Raw genomic sequence first — 20,760 nt, 5'->3', positions numbered from 1 at the left:
AAATAAATCGCCGACGAGTATAGTGAGTAGCTTGTACATACTTATAGTACACTTATATATACCTACAACGGACTACAGCTGTTGTAGCGGGGCGAAATAAAATGTTTAAACTTTTCAAACGTAATAATATATACATCACATTATAATATTATATTGGTCACATCAAACCGTTTCCATTTCGACTTATCCGTCCGTATTGCGTCAGACGCGCGTGTTGTCTTGTACCGTATTATCATAATAGTATTATATTGTCGTCGTCGTCCCATTCGCATCAGTCTTTTACACGCCGCTGTTGTATATAGGTACCTATTATAATATTATTATTACATTATCCGTTCAAAAAAAAAATCTGTTTAAAAAACACGCTGTGCCGTCGTCGTCATCGATATAATATTAATATATCGGTTCTGTTTTCCGCGTAATGTTATTTTGAAGTTTTTGCGATAATCGCTCCGAAAACCCGAAACCCACCGGTCGTGTATAATATTATATAGGTAACACGTTAGTAATATCATGATAATAATAATTTACGATGTATATAATATGATAATAATATATATAATACATATTATATTTCCGTGCGTATGTCGGTCGCGAGAAATGCACCTAAATAGAGACGTAACGATGTGTCGGCGGGAGTTATGTCACGCCGCGGTGCACAGTTCGTTGATCGCACATTAAATCCCGATCGACATAATAGACCCGGTCGTTATACTATTATGTATATTGTATAGGTCTTAATATTATTAACCGACTAAATCGACTGCACATTGACGCGATGTCGTCAGACTTGTGTGTTTATCATATTTTCGTGTGGAATATTGTTATATTGGTACGACGAGTCGATATCCCCGAGGTCCGATGATTTCGCAAAATAACATTGTACTATTACACACAATTATTATAGCGATTGAAAATTTAAACTCTGACATAGTACGAGGAATGTTCTTATTGGTTTTAGACAACGATGTGTTTTTTTTTAAATTTATTTTTGTGTCTTTTGACACTTTTTCTAGTAAAACAATTCTCCAATCGTAAATATTGATAGACATATTTTTTTGGTAGCACATTTATATATAACTAGCCGACCCGTCACAGCTTCGCCCGTGATTGGTTGTTTATTTTGCCTTCGGACCATGATATGTAGAATTTTTTATTCAAATATTATTGTTTAATGTGATCGGCAAGTAAATATAAAAAACGGTTAATGAAAACGGATTGAAATTTTTCTAGCGTTATAAATGATAAAAATAAATACAGATAAAAAAGAAATAATTTATGGTTGATAAAGAATTTGATTGAAGTTGATGAAGAAAAAAAAAACAATTAAAATAAGAATTTTATAAGACTTCTGAGTATATGATGTTTTTTGTTATATTTCCTGTTGAAATTAAAATCATAAGATGATTCGGGTCTCCAGTTCGAGAAAATGCCACGTATAATTGCCCATGTGAAAAGCACTCTGTACGAAGATCTACGCCAACGTACTTGAATGTTTGACCTTGTGCTTTGTTTATGGTAATCGCAAAAGAAACTTTAACCGGGAATTGAAGCCGTTTGAAAGAAAACGGCAAGTCATAGGGAATCATGGGAATTCTTGGAATAAATGCAATTTCTCCTTTCGCTGGCCCTGTAAGAATTACGGCTTCTATAATATTATTTCGCAACGATTTTATTTGTAATTTTGTATCGTTACATAAGTTCGGTGGTTGAAGATTACGTAATAATGTAATTGGAGCACCAATTTTTAATTTTAGTTTATGAGGAGGAAATCCCGAAGGAGAAAGAGAATTAAGAAATTCTTGTGGATAATGAATAGCATCATCTGTTGATGTAACTGTATCAATAGATAGACATTCACGTGAGTGTCCATCGAATTTTAGAAGGATGATACATTAATTTCTTCTGCTGTTACATTTCTTGGAGAGATAATAGCTCTTTCACATAACCACTGATAAGATTTATTGGACAGATTAAAAATGTCAGGATAAACTGTAGAAATCAACTCTTCCACGTTATTGACCACCCGTCCAATCGTGTGATCGACAGAAATGTAACCATTTTCATTTTCTAAAGTTCCATTTCCAATTTTCAACAACTGTGCTGGAAAAATATCGTCCCCTCCGCATAAATAAACTCTCATGTTTGTTCGCAAATAAAGTTTTTCAACATAGTTCCATATAGGGGAAGATTTTAAGCAAGCATTAATGACATCAGCTCGAGTACCTTTAGGGATTACTGGTAAGGTTTGACGGAAATCACCAGCGAAAACAAATGTTATGCCACCCATAAACTTATTATTACACCTAAGATCTTTTAATGTTCGATCAATTGCTTCGATATGTGATCTGTGACTCATTGTACACTCATCCCACTCAACGAATGAGGTTTCTTGAAGAATTTTTCCAAGAGGGCCATTTTTACGAATCGGACAAACGTATTCAGTATCAAATAATACATTTAACGGTAACTTGAAAGTCGAGTGAGCAGTTCTGCCGCCACTAAGGAGAGTTGCTGCTATACCAGATGAAGCTACTGCTAATGCAACTTTACCTGAGGATCTAATTTGAGCCAACAACAAATTAATTAGGAATGTTTTTCCTGTACCACCCGGAGCATCTAAAAAAAAAACTCTTCCTTGATGATTCATTACGCTTTCTGTAATAACATTAAAAGCATATTTTTGATCATTTACTAATTTTGGTAAATTGATTTCTACAAATTCTTGTAATCGGTTATTATCGTAAGAACGCAAAATTGAGAATTCAAAAGGATCAGATGCATTTTCATTTCGAACAGGTGAGTTCATTCCAAATTCAGTTAAATATTTTTCAGACAGACAAACAACTTTATCTTCTATTTCAATCAAACCTCTATTAAATATTTCATCAGAAAAAGTAAATTGCAAGTCATTTAATCGAGTGCGCTCTGTATGAAGAATATCTTCACAAAAATCATTTCTGAACTGTTCCCACAAATATTGAGGTTCAGACGGTTGGCAGAAAACTATGATTATTGCGAATAATTCTCTTAATTTTGAAGGACTTTCTGAAAGAGTTGCCTCCGCTAGAGTATTTTTCCATTGCTCGTCATTTTCTAAAAGCCCAAGAGCAAAACAGGTAGCTTTAAAAGTCACGTGAATGACTCCATCAAAGGCCTTCAAGCTTTCAAATGAAGTAGGACCTTGTACATAATTTAGTAACAATCTTAAATGGAAGCACTCACTTTGATTTGGGTGAATCGTGTAAATTCTACCAATGGCAGTGTCCATTTTTATTCCTGGCCAACCGGGAACATCTTTTCCCCGTCTTCTCTTTAACCAGCCTCTGCTATTATCCCAGGTGTAATAAGAAGGAACTTCATGATAGAACAGTGTTTTCGCAAAATTATCATGTGAACACAGTTCAAAAAATGCAGTTAGTGTCGTTTTTCTTGGATTTTCAATAACTTGATGAAGATTATTAGCATTAAAGAAAACACGCTGTCCATTTTCTAGATGAACAGCCAAGTGCTGAACTATCGGATCTCTATCATGGATTTCAAAATTGAAAATTCTCCAAAACGCTTCAGAAGTACATATATATCGACCATTCAAATAATTTGTAATCGCATCGTTTTTACGATTAACAGAAAAAGTAGCTCTATCTGATCCTTTATTAATATATTTACATATGTATTTTATCGCTTTAACCGAATGACAGTATTCTACGTTAATATGCGCATTAAAGCACCTAGATAGTATATAGTATAGCACTGGACAATACGGTACAACAGAGATTATAACAGGTAGTAAAAAAAAAATCCGAGTTGCGGTCGGGATCAAAACAGGTTAAATATCAAAATATGTAAAAATCCTAGTTGCGGTAAAAAAATATGATTAATAATTATTATGTTTTAAATATTGTCATAGTTACATATTATTATGCTAAATACAAAAATAAAACGGTCAAAATACGTAACGCACAATATAGGTACAATTGTTTTTAATTTTTTATGAACTTTTATGAACTTTTTTACTGACAAAAGTGGTACTATAACCTTCAGCAGAGTTTCGGGTTTCAGCCAAAAAAAATTTCAGCCAAATCGGTCCAGTAGTTTTCTCGGTTAGCGCGGTCGAAGAAAAACCCTTACAATTTTATATATAGTATAGATTTGTATATTTAGGAGGTAAAAATTGAAAATTCATAATATTTTTTTAATAATTGGGAAAAATAAAAAATTAAATACGAACATTCCTATGTTAAAATCGTTTTTATTATTGTTAAAATATTTGTTTTTAGTAATCAAAAAGTTAGATCGTCTTAGCTCAGATTCGTTTTTCATCGTATACAATGATTTATCATTAAATTCAAATTCAACAGATCCAAAATACAGTGATCTTCTCAATGACGAGGTTTACTCGACACTTACGGTACAGAAGAGTGGTTATATCTACATTCTACTTGATGATTTTTTTATTTGTATGCACTCATTATACATGTAGTTATAATAAACAATATAATTAGATACCATTTTAATCTTCGGGTTTTTCTTGCATTTATATAATCATATTATGTATTTTTTTACTGTGAAGTTTATCAGTACATTATTTTGAGCAGTAAAGGAAATATATGTTGTTAGTATTTGAAATTAGTCTTCCTTCTGGCTTCTGCAAATCTAATCTGAAATCTGTAGGTTGGGTGTATCGTATGTATACAGTAACCTAGGTATAATATATATCTAACCAGAAAAACAAAACAAAACTTTATTGTACCAACATATTATCGTTATTCCGAGCAGTTATTAATTATTACTGTCATGATTGCTCCCAATTAGATAAAACTATTTAAAAAAAAATCCAGACGTAACGGTTTTTAAAATATAATATATCTTACTTCAAATATATAAAATTATGCTCTAACGTGTTCAAAAAGTGGGGTCATTGGGTGCTATAGGTACCTATACGATATATATATAACATAATACAAGGTATTGCAAACATAATTTAGCTATACTTATACAATATATTATCGTATACAATCGACGTCGGCTCGTTCAATTCGTTTCGTATTTTTTAATGACCTATATTTTTTTTTCAACGTGAGTATACCTGTTATATTAACATTGGTTATAAATAGTAGTACCTATTTATAATCATTGATAACAGTAAGTATATAATATAATAATATTATAAATACCGCGACCGTCCGCTGTAGGTATATGTCGCGCGCAAGTCCGGTGGCAGCGGCGTGTCGAGTGCTACTAATTAATATACCTACCGACTTCGCGAATACGCGTCACAATAACAATTATAAATAATAATATAATTTAATATCTCTCTCGGCCATTGTGTGTGCGTATGGGAACTGTGTCCGTCACACACAATATAATTATAATTATTCCCCGTGCACAGGATCCGCGTGTTTTGCCTCGTCTGTACAAAGACGTGAATGCGGTGCAACAGGTCGTCCACCTTCGGTCGCCGCCGCCCAAACACTGTTCAAGAACGCGAATAGGTATATTATTATTACAATAATAATTATATTAATATCGTCATGAGAGTACCTATATACATATAATATAATATGTTACCTACGTGTATACGTGCGTACTTACGCGTTTGCGCGTGTGGATTAATAACGCGTGCACAGGTATGTAGGCACGAAGAAAAAACCCAACCCGATACACATTATACGTCATTATGTATACGATATTATTACTATATTATATAGGTACCTATTCGAAAATTTGATTACCACGTGCGACCGCCGCGGTTGCAACGGTTATGCAACCGCGGCGGTAAACGCCCATCTCGTAACGACATCCCGGATTCGTGTTATGATACCAAGGAGACGGTATTAATTTATTGTTGTTTGTTTATTATTATTATTATTTCATTCTGCGGCTTGCTTATAATACCGCTCTAGGACTTGATTGGCAATAACCCTGAACTTGGCCACAGCCGTATTTGGCACGTCGCCGCCACTTTTGATCCAAACAATAATATTATAGGTTACAGGCAAGTCATTGTACTTGTATCGTTAAAACAAAAATGTACCTACGTAAGACATAAAAACTTGCATACGACGCGTTGTGTAAACTCACCGTAAAGCGTAGAATTTTCGTTTCATACAATATAATATGATAGAGTTTTAGACAATCCGGATTTGTTTAGATCGTTTTCAGTATATCTTTACAAAACCGTTTAGTGTATAAGGACTAAGAGTTGATTCGTTTTTGAGAACTCTTTAAAATATTATAGTCATAATAGTGTGCAAATAATTTTTCAAATTTTAGGGGTTGAGGTGACTGAGTTCAGTCTGATATTATATCATAAGTCTAACAAGGATTTAAAAACAAAATTTCCTGCTCCGATTAACATCACGCATATATTGTATAAGCATATACCATATTATACGTCATATATACCTTTAGTCCTATATTCATATTTTATAAGTTATAACAAACAAATTATGAAAGTGTAACAAACTAATACGACCGATGTGGGCTCTATCAGGTTACTTATGTAGCTATGTGACATGATAGTGATACACGCATATATAGGTCATAAAATATAATATTAAATACGTACACGTAATGCTATAAGTATATTATGACATTTTATGAATTGTTAAGATGTACTTACCACTGTCCATCTACATCCTATATTATATTATAATATTTTCGTTAACATAATAATAATATGATTGTTAGACAATATTACATTCAACACATAATAAATATATTTCATTTTTGCTCTCTTTATATGTACCTACAACTGCTCCACAATAGCTATTTTTAATTGTAAATACATATTTTATTTTTTTCTGAATATGTATTGCCCCTCCCTCCACCTTGTTGCACCTATGACCTATGGTGTATAATATACAATATCACGAAACTCTCTGATTTTAAAATCTTTCAAATATAATATTATAGAAGCTAGTCATTTCTCATCATCAAGCCAGTCACGATCCGAAATAATATTCCAATTCCATATAAAACTTCTTAGGTCGTTTCAGACGTTATTTAGGTGCATGGTGCGTATATGCCTAGAATTTAATGAACGATTTGACTGCATATAAATGGATAATTTCACCTGCTGCAGTGTATATAGGTACGCATAATATGACATAATATATTATTATTTCAGATGATATAACCTTATATATTGTAGCCATAATTAATAACAGGAATAATCCAAAATATTATTTCGTATACACACACGCTGGAGCTATGATATCATATTATACGAGTAATAATACTATTTTGTGTACATCGTTAACGGTTTTTTTTTCGTTCACAAGTCACTATATACATTCAAGATACAGATATACAAAACAATTAATTTAGTCTACCGTTTTCTATTTAATACTAACTCGGAGTGGTCGTATACCATAGTCTATATTATATTATATTATACAATGTACTACCCGTTACGATACACACAGAATTCTTTGATTTATATAATATACCGTGTTTAAATATTTTACGTAAACACGCGTTAATGTAATTTTATATGCTGTGTCTTGTGCTGCAGTAGTGTTTGTACCGAATTTCGTTATTTCGCATTTTAAAATTTTAATACATAGGTATAGGTAGGTAATATTGTACGAAGTATTCAAGAATAAAAACACAGTATGGATACAATAATATTTTATAATATTATAAACATAGTAGCGGATAATGGCAGCGTTCGGGAGTTTAAGGGGTGTGTAATTTTACAGAATGAACTCATATTTTATTATATTCTTATTACAGTATGCAGTGACTGGCATTATAATAATATAATATACGAATAATACGATACGTACTATTTAACTTTATTCCTTTACAAGTCACTATTCAGGATATATATACAAAACAATTAATATTACAATATTATAGTCTACCGTTCTCTATTTAATAATATTACGTAGCATACGTATACTAAATATAGGATACTAAATAATATTATATTATGTAGATACCTACTACTGGTACAATATGCACACCTAATTCTTTGATTTATAATATATTTAAATATTTTACGTAAACACGCGTTAATAATATAATTTTATATTTTGTGTCAGAAGTGCATACAAATTTCGTTATTTATATTATTATATACGCATATGGATAATATTGTGTAAACTGTGGAGTATAGAAACCCAGTTGTAGGTATGGGTACAATAATAATTTATATACACTGCATAGTAGTGGATATTGCCAACATTCGGAAGTTTATGGGGTGTGTAATTTAACGAACGCATATAATAAATTGTATTATAATATTATTACAGAATGAGGTGACTGGCATCATAATATATAATAATAATATAATATTGTACTAGCTTAAGTCTTTTGCGAAATCCTCATAGATGTTTAGAACATAATGTATCGAAACCACGAGTTTGAACAAATCGCACGAGAAAAAAACAATGTCAATTCATAGATAAATGGTAGATAAATAATAATATCGTCGCGAGCAGACTAACATAATATAAAGCCTATAATAAGCATGTGTAATAATTTGCGTGTAAGTACACGCGTATTATCTAACAGAGAACCGTTTCGTTATGTTTATTACAGTACTATAATAAACGCCACTGACTGTCGCCACTGTATAGGACCACACTACGTCATGTATCTACGATATTATAATATATTATTATATTATTCTCGTGGCGCTTTTGCAATAAACGACACTATAATTCTATAATATTATACTTTATAATATATACGTATTCACCTACACGGGCGCCGGCTCCTCGTCTGTTCTACGCTACACACCCGCGACGCAATCTTATAATAATACTAATAATAATAATAATAATACAATAATGAGCGACCGAGTTTTCAAACGAGTCGTGTGCGGTAGGTATTCCTGCTGCTGCACTGCACCCCTCGACCACCACTGACTTACGACTTGCACATAATATTATTCTACGGCTTATTGTATTGTCACCTACGTACCTAATAATATTATTTATGCATGCATATAGTGACCACCTGCACGCTACGTCAGAGATTTTCAAACATATTTTTTCGCGTACCTCTCATGACGTATATAGATCGATCATGTATCGCAAATGAAAAACAGAACTATATTCTAAACTGCAATACTGTATGTCTGTATTCAACAATTATAATGAATAAAAATAATAATATTTACCTACACAAAACATAATAAACAATATTAGTTTCGTTGCAAACATTAATTTATCAGTTGCGTGATCTGTATTATCAAAGATGTATTCATTCCTCATACCGCCTTGCAGACTTCTGCGTACCACCAGTGGTACGTGTACCACAGCTTGAGAACCGCTGCACTACGCTATATTATAGTTCGGAGTGGGTAAATCGCGTCCCCGAGAAAAGGTCACAGTCATATTATTGCAAGGTGCGTAAATTGCAGCCCGAGTACATTTGAAAATGTTGTAAATTGCATCTCGAGACGTTTTAAAAAAACACACAAATATAATGTATTATAGTTTGAAAATTCAGGGAACAAAAAGTTTCTTTGATTACTGAAAAGGATACACAAATTATATACAAGAAGATCCGTATATTGTCCTGTATATTATTATTATTATAACAAGCGCAGTGTGCAGGTTACCAGCGCCTCTCCGGGACGATGACATATTATTATTATTTGTATTATATTATTATAATTATGGTTGCCAAATCACAACCACGGCTGCAGCAGCAGAATCCACGTGACGCGTTTTCGCGTTGCCGGTACGTCCGCTGGCGTCCTTGCTCGGGTGTATAGGTACCTATACGACCGAGGACCTGTGTAGTATTTGCGAAGGACTTGCTAAGTAAATTTCTCAACAGCGACCTGCAAGAGTCGTGGACCATAACGCCATAAACGGAGTTAAAAAAACAAACGATAGCTGCAATTAAAAACGCGAGTGTAACGCGTCTGGTATAGGTACTGTATAATAATAATATCGTGTTGTATATATTATTTTTTAACAGTGTTTTTATTATTATTTCGGTACTGTTATATTATTATTATTATTATTATTCTCATTATTAACGACGGAAAGTCATTACAATAATATTATATTTAATATAATATTATCGTATATTGTTTCGGGCGGAGTTTTTCAGTTGCGAAATCACGCAATGGGCTAACTATTGCAAGCCGACGCATATTATGTTATGACGTCCACAAACTGCAGTATATATAATGCATAACAATATTGTTATATTTTATAGACGAAGCCACATAAATCTGTTATGAAACCGTGTGAATATCCTCGTATCGGTAACCCATAATAAATCTGCTCTCGCTTCGGGGGTGTTCCCCTTTTTTTGGTCCACTTGGTTTTTTTTTTACTTACATTATTATTATTTTTGCAGTGCACATAATATACAATAACGCTATAATATACGCGTATACCACGTACACGGTTTTGGCTTCACGCTGGTATCAATTTTTGGACCGCGTAACGTAGTGTGCGCGAAACCATTCCACATATTATATATTGCATGTTATATCGCTCTATCGTTTTAATACTCGTGAAAGTTATGCAACTTTTTGTGCCGTCCAGTCGGAAAACAAATATTTTATTATAATTTATTGTGTACAAACGCCGTTTAACAACAGATCGGACCGCAATGATATTATTGTGTATTGTATAAATGTGTATTATTGTTATAAAGGGTAAAACGGTGCTGCAACCTCCACAGATGTTTGAAATCTAATCTTCATGAGACAATAATGTGTAATATTACGATGATGACGATGATGATAATAATATGTGAAACACAAACTGGACGCACAAATTTTAAACGCACGTAGGTCGTTGCTGCAACCGAAATTGCATAAATCGAGACGATGCGTATTAAAGTGAAATGCGATAGAAATACCTTCTGACCGCATCGCATGTATCACCAGCTATATATACAAGTAATGGTCCAAACTTGACGTCCTTAAAAATATAGTATTCGACAAAATTTGTCATCGTCGTACTATAGTATGAAGAAAACATTATTATAACATACCTACCGCCGTCGTCGTTGTCGGTTGTTAATAAATTTAATTATTATTATAATATAATAATTTCTATTCTCGGATGTCGTCGAATTGTAATTTGTAACCTACTTCCCTACGCGCGTGTATGAGGTAAGTGTGGTATAAACGGTTAAGGCTACTGCACCTATACATATATATATACGGGTAGCTGGCAATAATGTACATTTTGTAATATTATAACTACGTCGTTTTGTTAGAAAACATTTATTTCGGTTTTGACATTAAAAAAATCTTCTCCGCAAGTAGAAAACGCGAAGACCTTGGGATTCTTGGTAATCTAACCTATAATAATAATAATAACTATATTATAATACGCATCTGCTGAGCATGAGTCACGAAAAGTATAGACGGCCCTTGAACGCCATTATTTTGCACCATAGGGTCATTCAGTCATTGTATAATATCGCATATTTAGTATATCTATACTGTATAATATTTTATATCATGTATATAATGGTAAATGGAATACATAATGGACGCGTGTATAGAATGGTGTGAAAATTCAAAATATAATATGAATATACATTTTTAGTATGCACATTAGGTATATATAAGCAGGTTTCATGTTAATCGGTCGGTGGCATGCTACGGGGACGTTTATTATAATACCACGATGTTGTATTACCTACCTATGTACTATGTAGGTGTTTGTGGCGTATATTATATATAGGTATTTAACACGGTTCGTTATTGTTTTAAATTAGCTAATTAATTAGATGTGGTTTATTTATTTATTTTTTTAGATCCGTTTTTACCGCTATGGGTACTTAAAAGTTAAAACCATTAAAAATTATTACACCGCGCGCGTGCAATAGGTGCGACCTACCTATCTAAAATCACCACCGGTTTTTTTTGTTCGAATCATCAAAACACTCGAAAACTATTTTGGTGATTTAAATTGACGCGCGTGCATCAAAATAATATAGTACCTTCAAAACTTTTCAAATCAAACGCGATTTTAATATATATATATACGCATACAGCAGTATATTCACACAACCTATATAAATTTATAATAATAGCTATAATACAGTACATTATTCTGTACAGGTGTATATCGGACGTAATTCCTATAATAACGTTTCATCACGGGCTTTATAAGTGAAATTTTTAGTGGGTGTAGGTAACGTAATACGTAATTATTATGCGTTTATTATATGGGTGTAAGTATATGGTATAATCGCAAGAATAAAGTTTGCGTCGAGTTTATTTTACAACTCAACAGCCGTGTTCGGTAGGTATATATATTATATTAAACGCACACTTATAATCGTTTCGGTCACGGACACAACAGCGGTCCAAAAGTTTCCGAAAATATATTTTGTTTCGCGTCCAAAAGTGTGTGTTTTTGCATAAGTATATTATTATTACTATATAGTGATACGAGAAAATTCGCTATTGAAAAAATGTGTGCTGCTAATTAAAATATCGATCATTTTTGTGGATAGACTAGTGCGTGCAGGATGCAGCAATAACTGTGACATTCTGTTAAAGATGGTGTTCAACGATGGACAGTAATTATTTATTTTAATCATCCATAATGTTCTAAACACAACCAACAGCAAAACAGCTTTGAGCTGTGTATACCTTAAAATAATATACATTTTTGATGATCCATAACTGTACGATAGTGCACTAACTGGTTACGTGGTTTATACGAGTATAATATTATTTTAAAATTCATAAAAAAAACACGACTTGTGAAATTATGAAAATGTCGTTTTCGGGCAAGTACGTCATACTTAATTAATAATCGCCGTTAAACGGTTATTATCGAAATCTTTTCGAGATAAAATTATATTAAACATAATTATTAATTATGCGTTTATTGTATATTATTACTTATTATTTATTATATATGTTTAAGTATGGTATAATCGAGAATAAAGTTTGCGTCAAGTTTATTTTACAACTCAAAAGCAGTGTTTGTTAGGTATATAATATTATAAACACACTTATAACCGTTCCGGTCACGTGCACAACAGCAGCACCAAAGTTTCCGAAAAAGTTTTGCGTCCAAAAGTGTGTGTTTTTGTATAGGTATATTGGTATTAGTGATACCTACGAGAAAATTCAATATTGAAAAAATATATTAGTTTGTTGGTATATTACTTAATGATAGAATAAAGCGATCAGAATGCAACAGCTGCACACATTCCGTTAAAAGGTGGTATTCGACAATGGAAAATAAATAATAATGATTTATTTTAATTTCCCATAATGTTGTAAACAATACATTCACAGCAAAACAGATTTGATCAATTCACCTAAAAAGAATATACATTTTTAATGGTCCAATAATTGTGTTAGATAGTGCACTAGCCATTCGTTCAAATACGTCATAATATTTAATTAATAATCGGTATTGAAGGCGTTTTTGTCGAAATATTTTTTTAATATTTAATTAATTATTTTTATTTAATATTATAAAACTTCATAATACGGTCCATACTTCATAATGCGATCCCGAATTACAAAATTAGTGCTGTATGTAAAAGTTTTTTTGACGAACGCGAGTTGTTAAAACATGTATATAACCTTTACCTATCGTTGTAGTAATAATTATTAAGTATACCCTCTGCAGCATGTTTTGATTTTATTTAAAACATTTAACCTACTGAGGTACTAATGGCTGTATAATATAATATAATATAGTATATATACGTATATAGGCGTCAATCTTATTTCTCCATAGAATGTTCATTTGTAAAAAAAAAACAAAAACAAAAAAAACCTCGAGATGTTAATCTGACCAAAGTAAACAAAATAAACGTAGGCTGTAGGCACATTGTTTTACTTATCTAAAATCGTAATTTACATATACAGATACAACACGTTTCACAAGAACCCGTCACCATGCATGGTAAGTTTCTTGTTGCTTATTAGGTTGCCGCTATTTAATAATGGTCCGATAATTGTCTTATGTTTAATCCAAATGTATAGCTGATATTATCAAATCACAATATTACAAAATATACCTATTTTACGAATAAACAGAATTAAATATTAATGGTACGTATATACATTCTGGTATGTGTGTATTTGAAATAGGTACTCTACGCATAGGCGTAGGTACTATTTATATAAGTACTTACAATTATTAAAATAAAACACTTATAATATATAAATATATTATATAATATAATATTCGTAATAATAGGTATGGTACGTTATTATATCAGAGTTTCGAGCATTATGTAAATTTACTTTAAAATATTGTTTCACCTGTGTAATAATATTATTACATTTTATAGGATAATATTGGTTAACAGAAAATTGAATAATGGAATAATATTAATTGAAATGGCTTGTATTAATTGTATGTACTGCCCGTGGCTGTATACGGAAAATTGCACGGCCGAGTAAATAAACACAATGCAACACCAATATTATACACTATTTCATGTTTTTGTGTTTATGTTTTTATATTTTAAGTTCAAATACACAATGAATATTATACCTCTGAATAATGTGTCTATACGAGTAGTCTATATATTCGTAAAATATATAATAAGTATTGCGATTTTAATTATGTTGTTTAAATTGTGAAATGAACTATTACAAGAAATAGGCCTACAGCCTACGGGTACATGAAGGTTTATGGCTAGGTATAGGCTGTTATACCTACTCATTAAATGTATACATTTTTTAGTTTCTGAAAGTTGCATTCAAAATTCAAAATATAATTTAGTTATTATGACTGGTTCATTTCTTAAAATAATATAATACATATTTGTATAATTAAAATAAATGTTCTAGACCAAGCAAATATAATATAACAGTACTACTCTTGGATTGAGTCATATAAGCTGACTTTTAATAATTTAATTTAATACCCGCAAAGAATATTATATTATAATCGTTAAGTGTAGTATATAATTTTATGTCAATCGTGTATGAAATCGTTTGGATACCTATTAGGTATCTATTTTATAAATTACTAATAATATGATGCACAATATTATGATGTACCATAATAATATAGGTAATACATAAAATATGTACTATGGTTCTGAGATAATTAAGGATAACATTTGTATTTAATTATATCCAATACTTAGGGAATTTAAAGCTTAAACTATAAGAAAAGTATATTTCATAATCGCAAACATTTACATAGAAAATTAGTGTAGCAATTTAAATGGATCTTATGTATCTTATGCGATGTAACATCGTTGTGTTAGTAAACACAAACCTTGGTTTCAATATTTTAGTTATCATGACGTATTTGACGTGTATTATTGATTGTATTTATTGTACATATCAATTATCATAACAATATTATTATAATAAAAAAAAAGATTTTTTTTTTTGAAGAAAATTATTTATTCTTTATTTTAAGTCTATAATAAAATATAGGTAGAGACTGGGAGAATTTTATAGTTTATCTCGTATCATAATATTAATGTAAATATATTATTATAAATAGGTATTTTTAAAGAATTTAAAATATTTATCAAAAAAACTATCTGGTGAGTGATAACACATTCATTATGCATCATTAACTTATTGTTGACCCGACGATTTTGTAAATAATAAATTTCAACATATTGTACCTGCATTAATCATGGTAAAGATAAACATCGAAAAATGTCATTGTAAAAAGTAAAAACATCTGTTTAGTCAGTATAGGAACATAAAAAAAAAACCATTTACATGTACTAAAAATAAGGGTTGGCTTTTTATTTATTATCATTAATTTATTATGAGGAATAATAAATACATAATTTACCTACATTTTGAAAAATTATATATTCCTACGGCAGTTTCCCGACCTTTTTGTTATATGATGTTCCACTGTCTGTCTAGGAGACCCACCAAAATAAGTTCTTGTTCCACAATTATAATAAGTATAGTTCCTACTGTCCTACTACCTACTAATGTTATTATATAATATAATATACAATTGAATCTTAAGATCTTATATACCTATAATATAATGTTTTAAGTTGTGACTCAACAATAAAATTTCGCAGGCCACAAGGGCAACTGTAAATTTGACCCATAGATATAACTTGTAGTAAAAAGAGTTAAGTAAATTTCGCTCGGCGTATTTGATTTCTACTACATATTTATAGTAATATAATAATACATCTCGTCTTTAATTGATAATTTTACGAACATTTTTTTTTTTTGTCTTTAGTGAACCCCACCTTTTCGTAATGTCTTTTTAGTTTTTGATAGTGCTAAATTATTATTATCATACAAAATAATACTATTTAAATATCGTTAATGTTATTTGGTGCTCCATATACACTTGGCGCACTTCATAGTTTGGATAATATTGCGCTATAAAGTATCGCCAAACATATGTATAGAGATAAACAACTGTTTATTTAGTATCCGCGTTATTATAACATGTATATATAGAAAGAATTGTAATAAAAGTACCTATTTTAAGTTGGTCATTAAATTTCGTCATCTCGTGTAATATACGATTGTTTATTGGTAGTATATAATCAGTGATTATGGTATTATATACGCCGTATAGTTCCATTCGCATAAATTGTTCGATTGCGATGGGCAATAATCGTAACTTTGTCATCATTTATCATAGCTGTCTTTTAATAAAATTCGGTTTTCTACTGTCGAAAGATCAAGACTAAATATCAAAGTTATTACTTCTCACTGTAATGAATAGGTAATAACAAAATTCCATACATATTACATAATATAATATAATAATATACGTCCATTCAGTAGTCACTTCTTATCACTTTAGTCCATAAAGCAAATCAGTCAATAAGGCGAAAGAATAAAAAAAATAAAATTTGGTTATGTAGGTACCAAAAAAAATAATGTATTATATCATATATTATCTTGTATTTATTTATTTACGTATTTCAAATGTATGTTGTCACTAAAAATGAAACATGAAAATTGATAACGATAAAATCGGGAAAATCGCCAAAAAACGTGGAAACATGTTCTTAAAAATACACATCGACCACGTTAACCGCAGTAAGGTGAGTCCAGTAAACGATTTTTTTCCTACGTTGCGGTAATAAAGCGTTAATGCAAATCGGGACCATTTTGCAGTATGAGCCCAATTTAGGCGAACGAGTTAAATAAGAAAACGAGTCCAACAAACAGCGGCGACTAATATGATATAATAGCCATATATAGCCTATAGGTATATAATATAATATACGAGCCCTGATATACCTAATATATCGTATTGACGGGTAGTACGCATATTATTTTTATTTCGGTATGGACTTGAAGGTTGTCGCGCATAATAATATAGTGGCGTCGAATGTAGACGGATCGTACTTTGTATACAGCAAAACATAACAAATAAACAACAAAAAGCGAGCGTACGTGCAATGTGCATACTGCACACACATTGTACATAGCAAGACTACTCATTGACGATTTCCTGATTAAAACACATTCCGTTGTCGTCTCCGCCGCGGTTGTCATACACCATTATAGTATTGTATGTATATGCAATATTTAATTGACAGCCTCCGGGGCTTTTGTTGTTCGGCGGGCGCGACGGTCACTAATTGAATCGGTTTTTTTGTCCGTGTGTAGCTAATTAAAAGCCAGACGTACGCCGTTTAGTCCACTCCCCTCAGTCGACCAGTTCCTCGTCCTCCTTTTCCTCCTCCTGCTCCTCCTCATCATCGTTGTCCACCTATCGTCGATTCCGCTCCTACCCGTCGGCCTTTTCTGCGACGATACCGCATATGCGCAAGCGCGTCGTCATTTTACGTCTCTTTATGTATAATATAATATATATGTATATTATGTGATCACGCAAATGAATCCAATTAAAGGCCATTATGTATGAACGGGTCGCGTTTCCGCCTACACGTACGCATGGAAAGGTGAAACGAAAATGAATTAAAACGATATTTATGACAAAAAAAATCGACGTTGACCGTAAAAATACCGTAGGTAGGTAGGTAGGTAGGTACGGACACACTGCTCGTCGGACGGGACGACAAAGAGCATCACAGGGATCAACGGTAGCGGACGAAAACTTCGACGTCACAAAAGGGGGCGTATATCTAGTATATACACGTGTGTCGCGTGTGTTTTATTTTTCTGTCTCTCGACGTACATTATTGTTATATATTATAATATTATATTATATTATATTATATTATACTGTGCGCACACACACCTATATAATATATTATTGTGTACTGTTTATTCGTGTACGTGGTGTTTGTGTGTGTGTGTCATACGTGTGTAGACGATATTGTATATGTGTGTCACGGGCAGGACCTGCGGAAAAAGGATATAATAAAAACGTCACGGAAAAGAATAACAGTAGGCATATATATATATAGCGTGGAACGGGGTCGTGAAGTACCGTATATTTTTTACCAGCGCTCGCGACAGTCGTCTTCACCGCGCACACGCGGCACATGTGCCATATATATTATTATGCTGCTGTAGGTACCATATTATATTATATATTCATCGTTACAATTTACAATCGTATATTATACACATATATAACACTCGTATATGCAGAGGTAATAGTCCCGTAAATATGCACATAATAGGTAGGTGTGTTCGGTGTGTGTGCCCGTCGTACCGTAACCACTGCTGCGGTATACCGGTGTAAAGGTTTACATATTTATGCGTAGACGCCACGGCGTATGTTCGCTCAGGGTGCTGTATTCTTTTGACTTTTGTCGTCCGTGGGGGACGTAGAGCCTCCGTCCCCCCTATGAAAAAAAATATCACACACATTTGTGTGAAACTACTAACTACCTGCTATGACACCAAAAATACAATATTACATTTTACGTACCATATTTCGTTTTTATTTTAACAATCACTTAACCGCTGAGGCTCTTCACATAAAGATACATAACGTAAAAAGTTGAGTATTATAATACTCAATTATAAATATTAATAATTTCGGTATTCTCTGTTAAGGCCGCACTTATACCATTAAGTCACAAACTCGTTTTATATGGACCTCGTCTTCAATTTTGGGCGTGTGCTGTTGTTATCTGGGGTCCTGCTAAGTCCTTAAATAAAAATAACTGTTTAAGCTTTCCCCAGAACATCTGTCTTCGGATGATCGCATCCTGGTATGTTAGTACTACACTAATATATACATTTGTATAAACGTTTCCAAGTAAAACTTTATTTAAGTTCCAATCAACTCATTTAACTCAACTTTCCTAAAAAGAAAGCTTCCCTTCATTGAATCCACCCAGAAAACTTGAACGGGGATGGTGCCATGATCTAATTCCAAATCTTTCAACTGCAAGACTTCCTTCCGAGTCATTCACAACAGTATTCTTGAGAATAAACTATCGCTACTATTGTTGTTTGTATGTTTATATTTTTTCAAAATAAAGCTACCTACCTATTTGTTTTATAAAAATAAAATTGTAATTTATATTGATTTTGATTTATACCTCCCACCATGCACCATCAAAATATTGTCTATATACGTATCTGGTTTCAGGTCGACATTTTGCATTACAAAGTATAAAATAACTGTGCGAAAAATTATGATATAAAACATATTATATATTTTATTATATTGTATTGGTAAAAACAAACATCTTAACTTCAAACATTTTGAATTTATTCAAAAGTGTTAACCATCCAAGAAATAGTCCTTACATGTTTCATAGTAAGTTTTGCTCTCCTTTTTAGACAACTCTTTTAGAACGGATTCATAGGCGTTTATGTTGCGTTCGTAATTTAATTGGCGCATTTGAGGGTTATGATGTTTGCTATAATGTCTTACAACTTCGTCTCGCCAATCCATTTGATTCATCTGAAGAGAACCAGCGTTATCTCCGTCAGTCATTGCACCTACAGTATTGTTATTTCGTTTATTGCTCAGTGCTCCGCCCATTTTATCGTTAAATTATTTTCGGATTTTAATAAGGCTTAAACGGTTTTATTACAACTTTGGGTGATAAGTTGATTTTTTCAGAATTTATTATTTTTTTACTTCGTAATTTCTAATAAAAACACTATTTTCAGGATTTGTAAAATAACAATAATATATTATTATGTATCCATGCCAATTTCAATACCTACAATAGTATTTACCTATATTACAAATATAATTATATAGTGTACAACGTATTTGTTTTTTTTTCTTTATCATTTTGGGAGAGTAAAATAATATACTATGTTATCAAACGTGTGTAATAAACGTTTCGAGAAGCGTTTTGGCCACCCCTGTTGTATAGCCTAATAAGCCTATAGGCTATTGTATAGGCGATGGGTGTTTGAGTATGTGTATAAAATTAATTTAAATTTGTATTCAAACAGTCGCCTATACACCTACTATAATAATGCGATAGACTTCCATGCACTTATGTCTTATATGAGTATATATTATTAATATATTTTATGTTCCTTCAAGCAAAATGCACGTTAATACCTGAAGCTATGTATTGAGCTATTTTTAGATAAATTGTGTCGGTCATTATAAAGACGATACGTATTTGATATGTTACGTATACCTATAGGTAGATACATACGAGTAAAAAATGAAATTTAATTTTAATTCAAACAGTCACCTATATGATATACTAAATAATATACGATATACTTCAATGCATTTACAAGGAGTATAATATATTATTAGCTGTATATTTTATATTCGTGCGAGCCCTATGATACCTGAAGCTATAATATAATGCTGTGGACCTATACACTATCGGTTGGTCGATATAAACACATCAGTATAACAATACAATTCTTAATAATATAACGCGAATGCGTGCATCGTAGGTATATGATACAATTATTATGAACAT

At 31.8% G+C, this 20,760-nt stretch overlaps 1 protein-coding gene across 1 annotated transcript; it reads right to left on the bottom strand.

The window, feature by feature from the left end:
- Positions 1-1,879: 1,879 nt before the first annotated feature.
- On the bottom strand, positions 1,880-19,844 carry LOC132938003 (uncharacterized). The gene is made up of 4 exons (XM_061004656.1): positions 19,586-19,844; positions 2,720-3,651; positions 2,654-2,658; positions 1,880-2,561 (listed from the first exon to the last, which is right to left on the bottom strand). Exons 1-4 carry the CDS (start codon positions 19,842-19,844, stop codon positions 1,880-1,882), a joined length of 1,878 nt encoding a protein of 625 aa, XP_060860639.1.
- Between the last annotated feature and the right edge of the window lie 916 nt (positions 19,845-20,760).

The sequence above is a fragment of the Metopolophium dirhodum genome, chromosome 2 (genome assembly GCF_019925205.1).
Source record: "Metopolophium dirhodum isolate CAU chromosome 2, ASM1992520v1, whole genome shotgun sequence".
Lineage (NCBI taxonomy): Eukaryota > Metazoa > Arthropoda > Insecta > Hemiptera > Aphididae > Metopolophium > Metopolophium dirhodum.
Note: the sequence above shows the minus strand (reverse complement) of the source record. Positions and strands in the feature narration are given on the sequence as shown.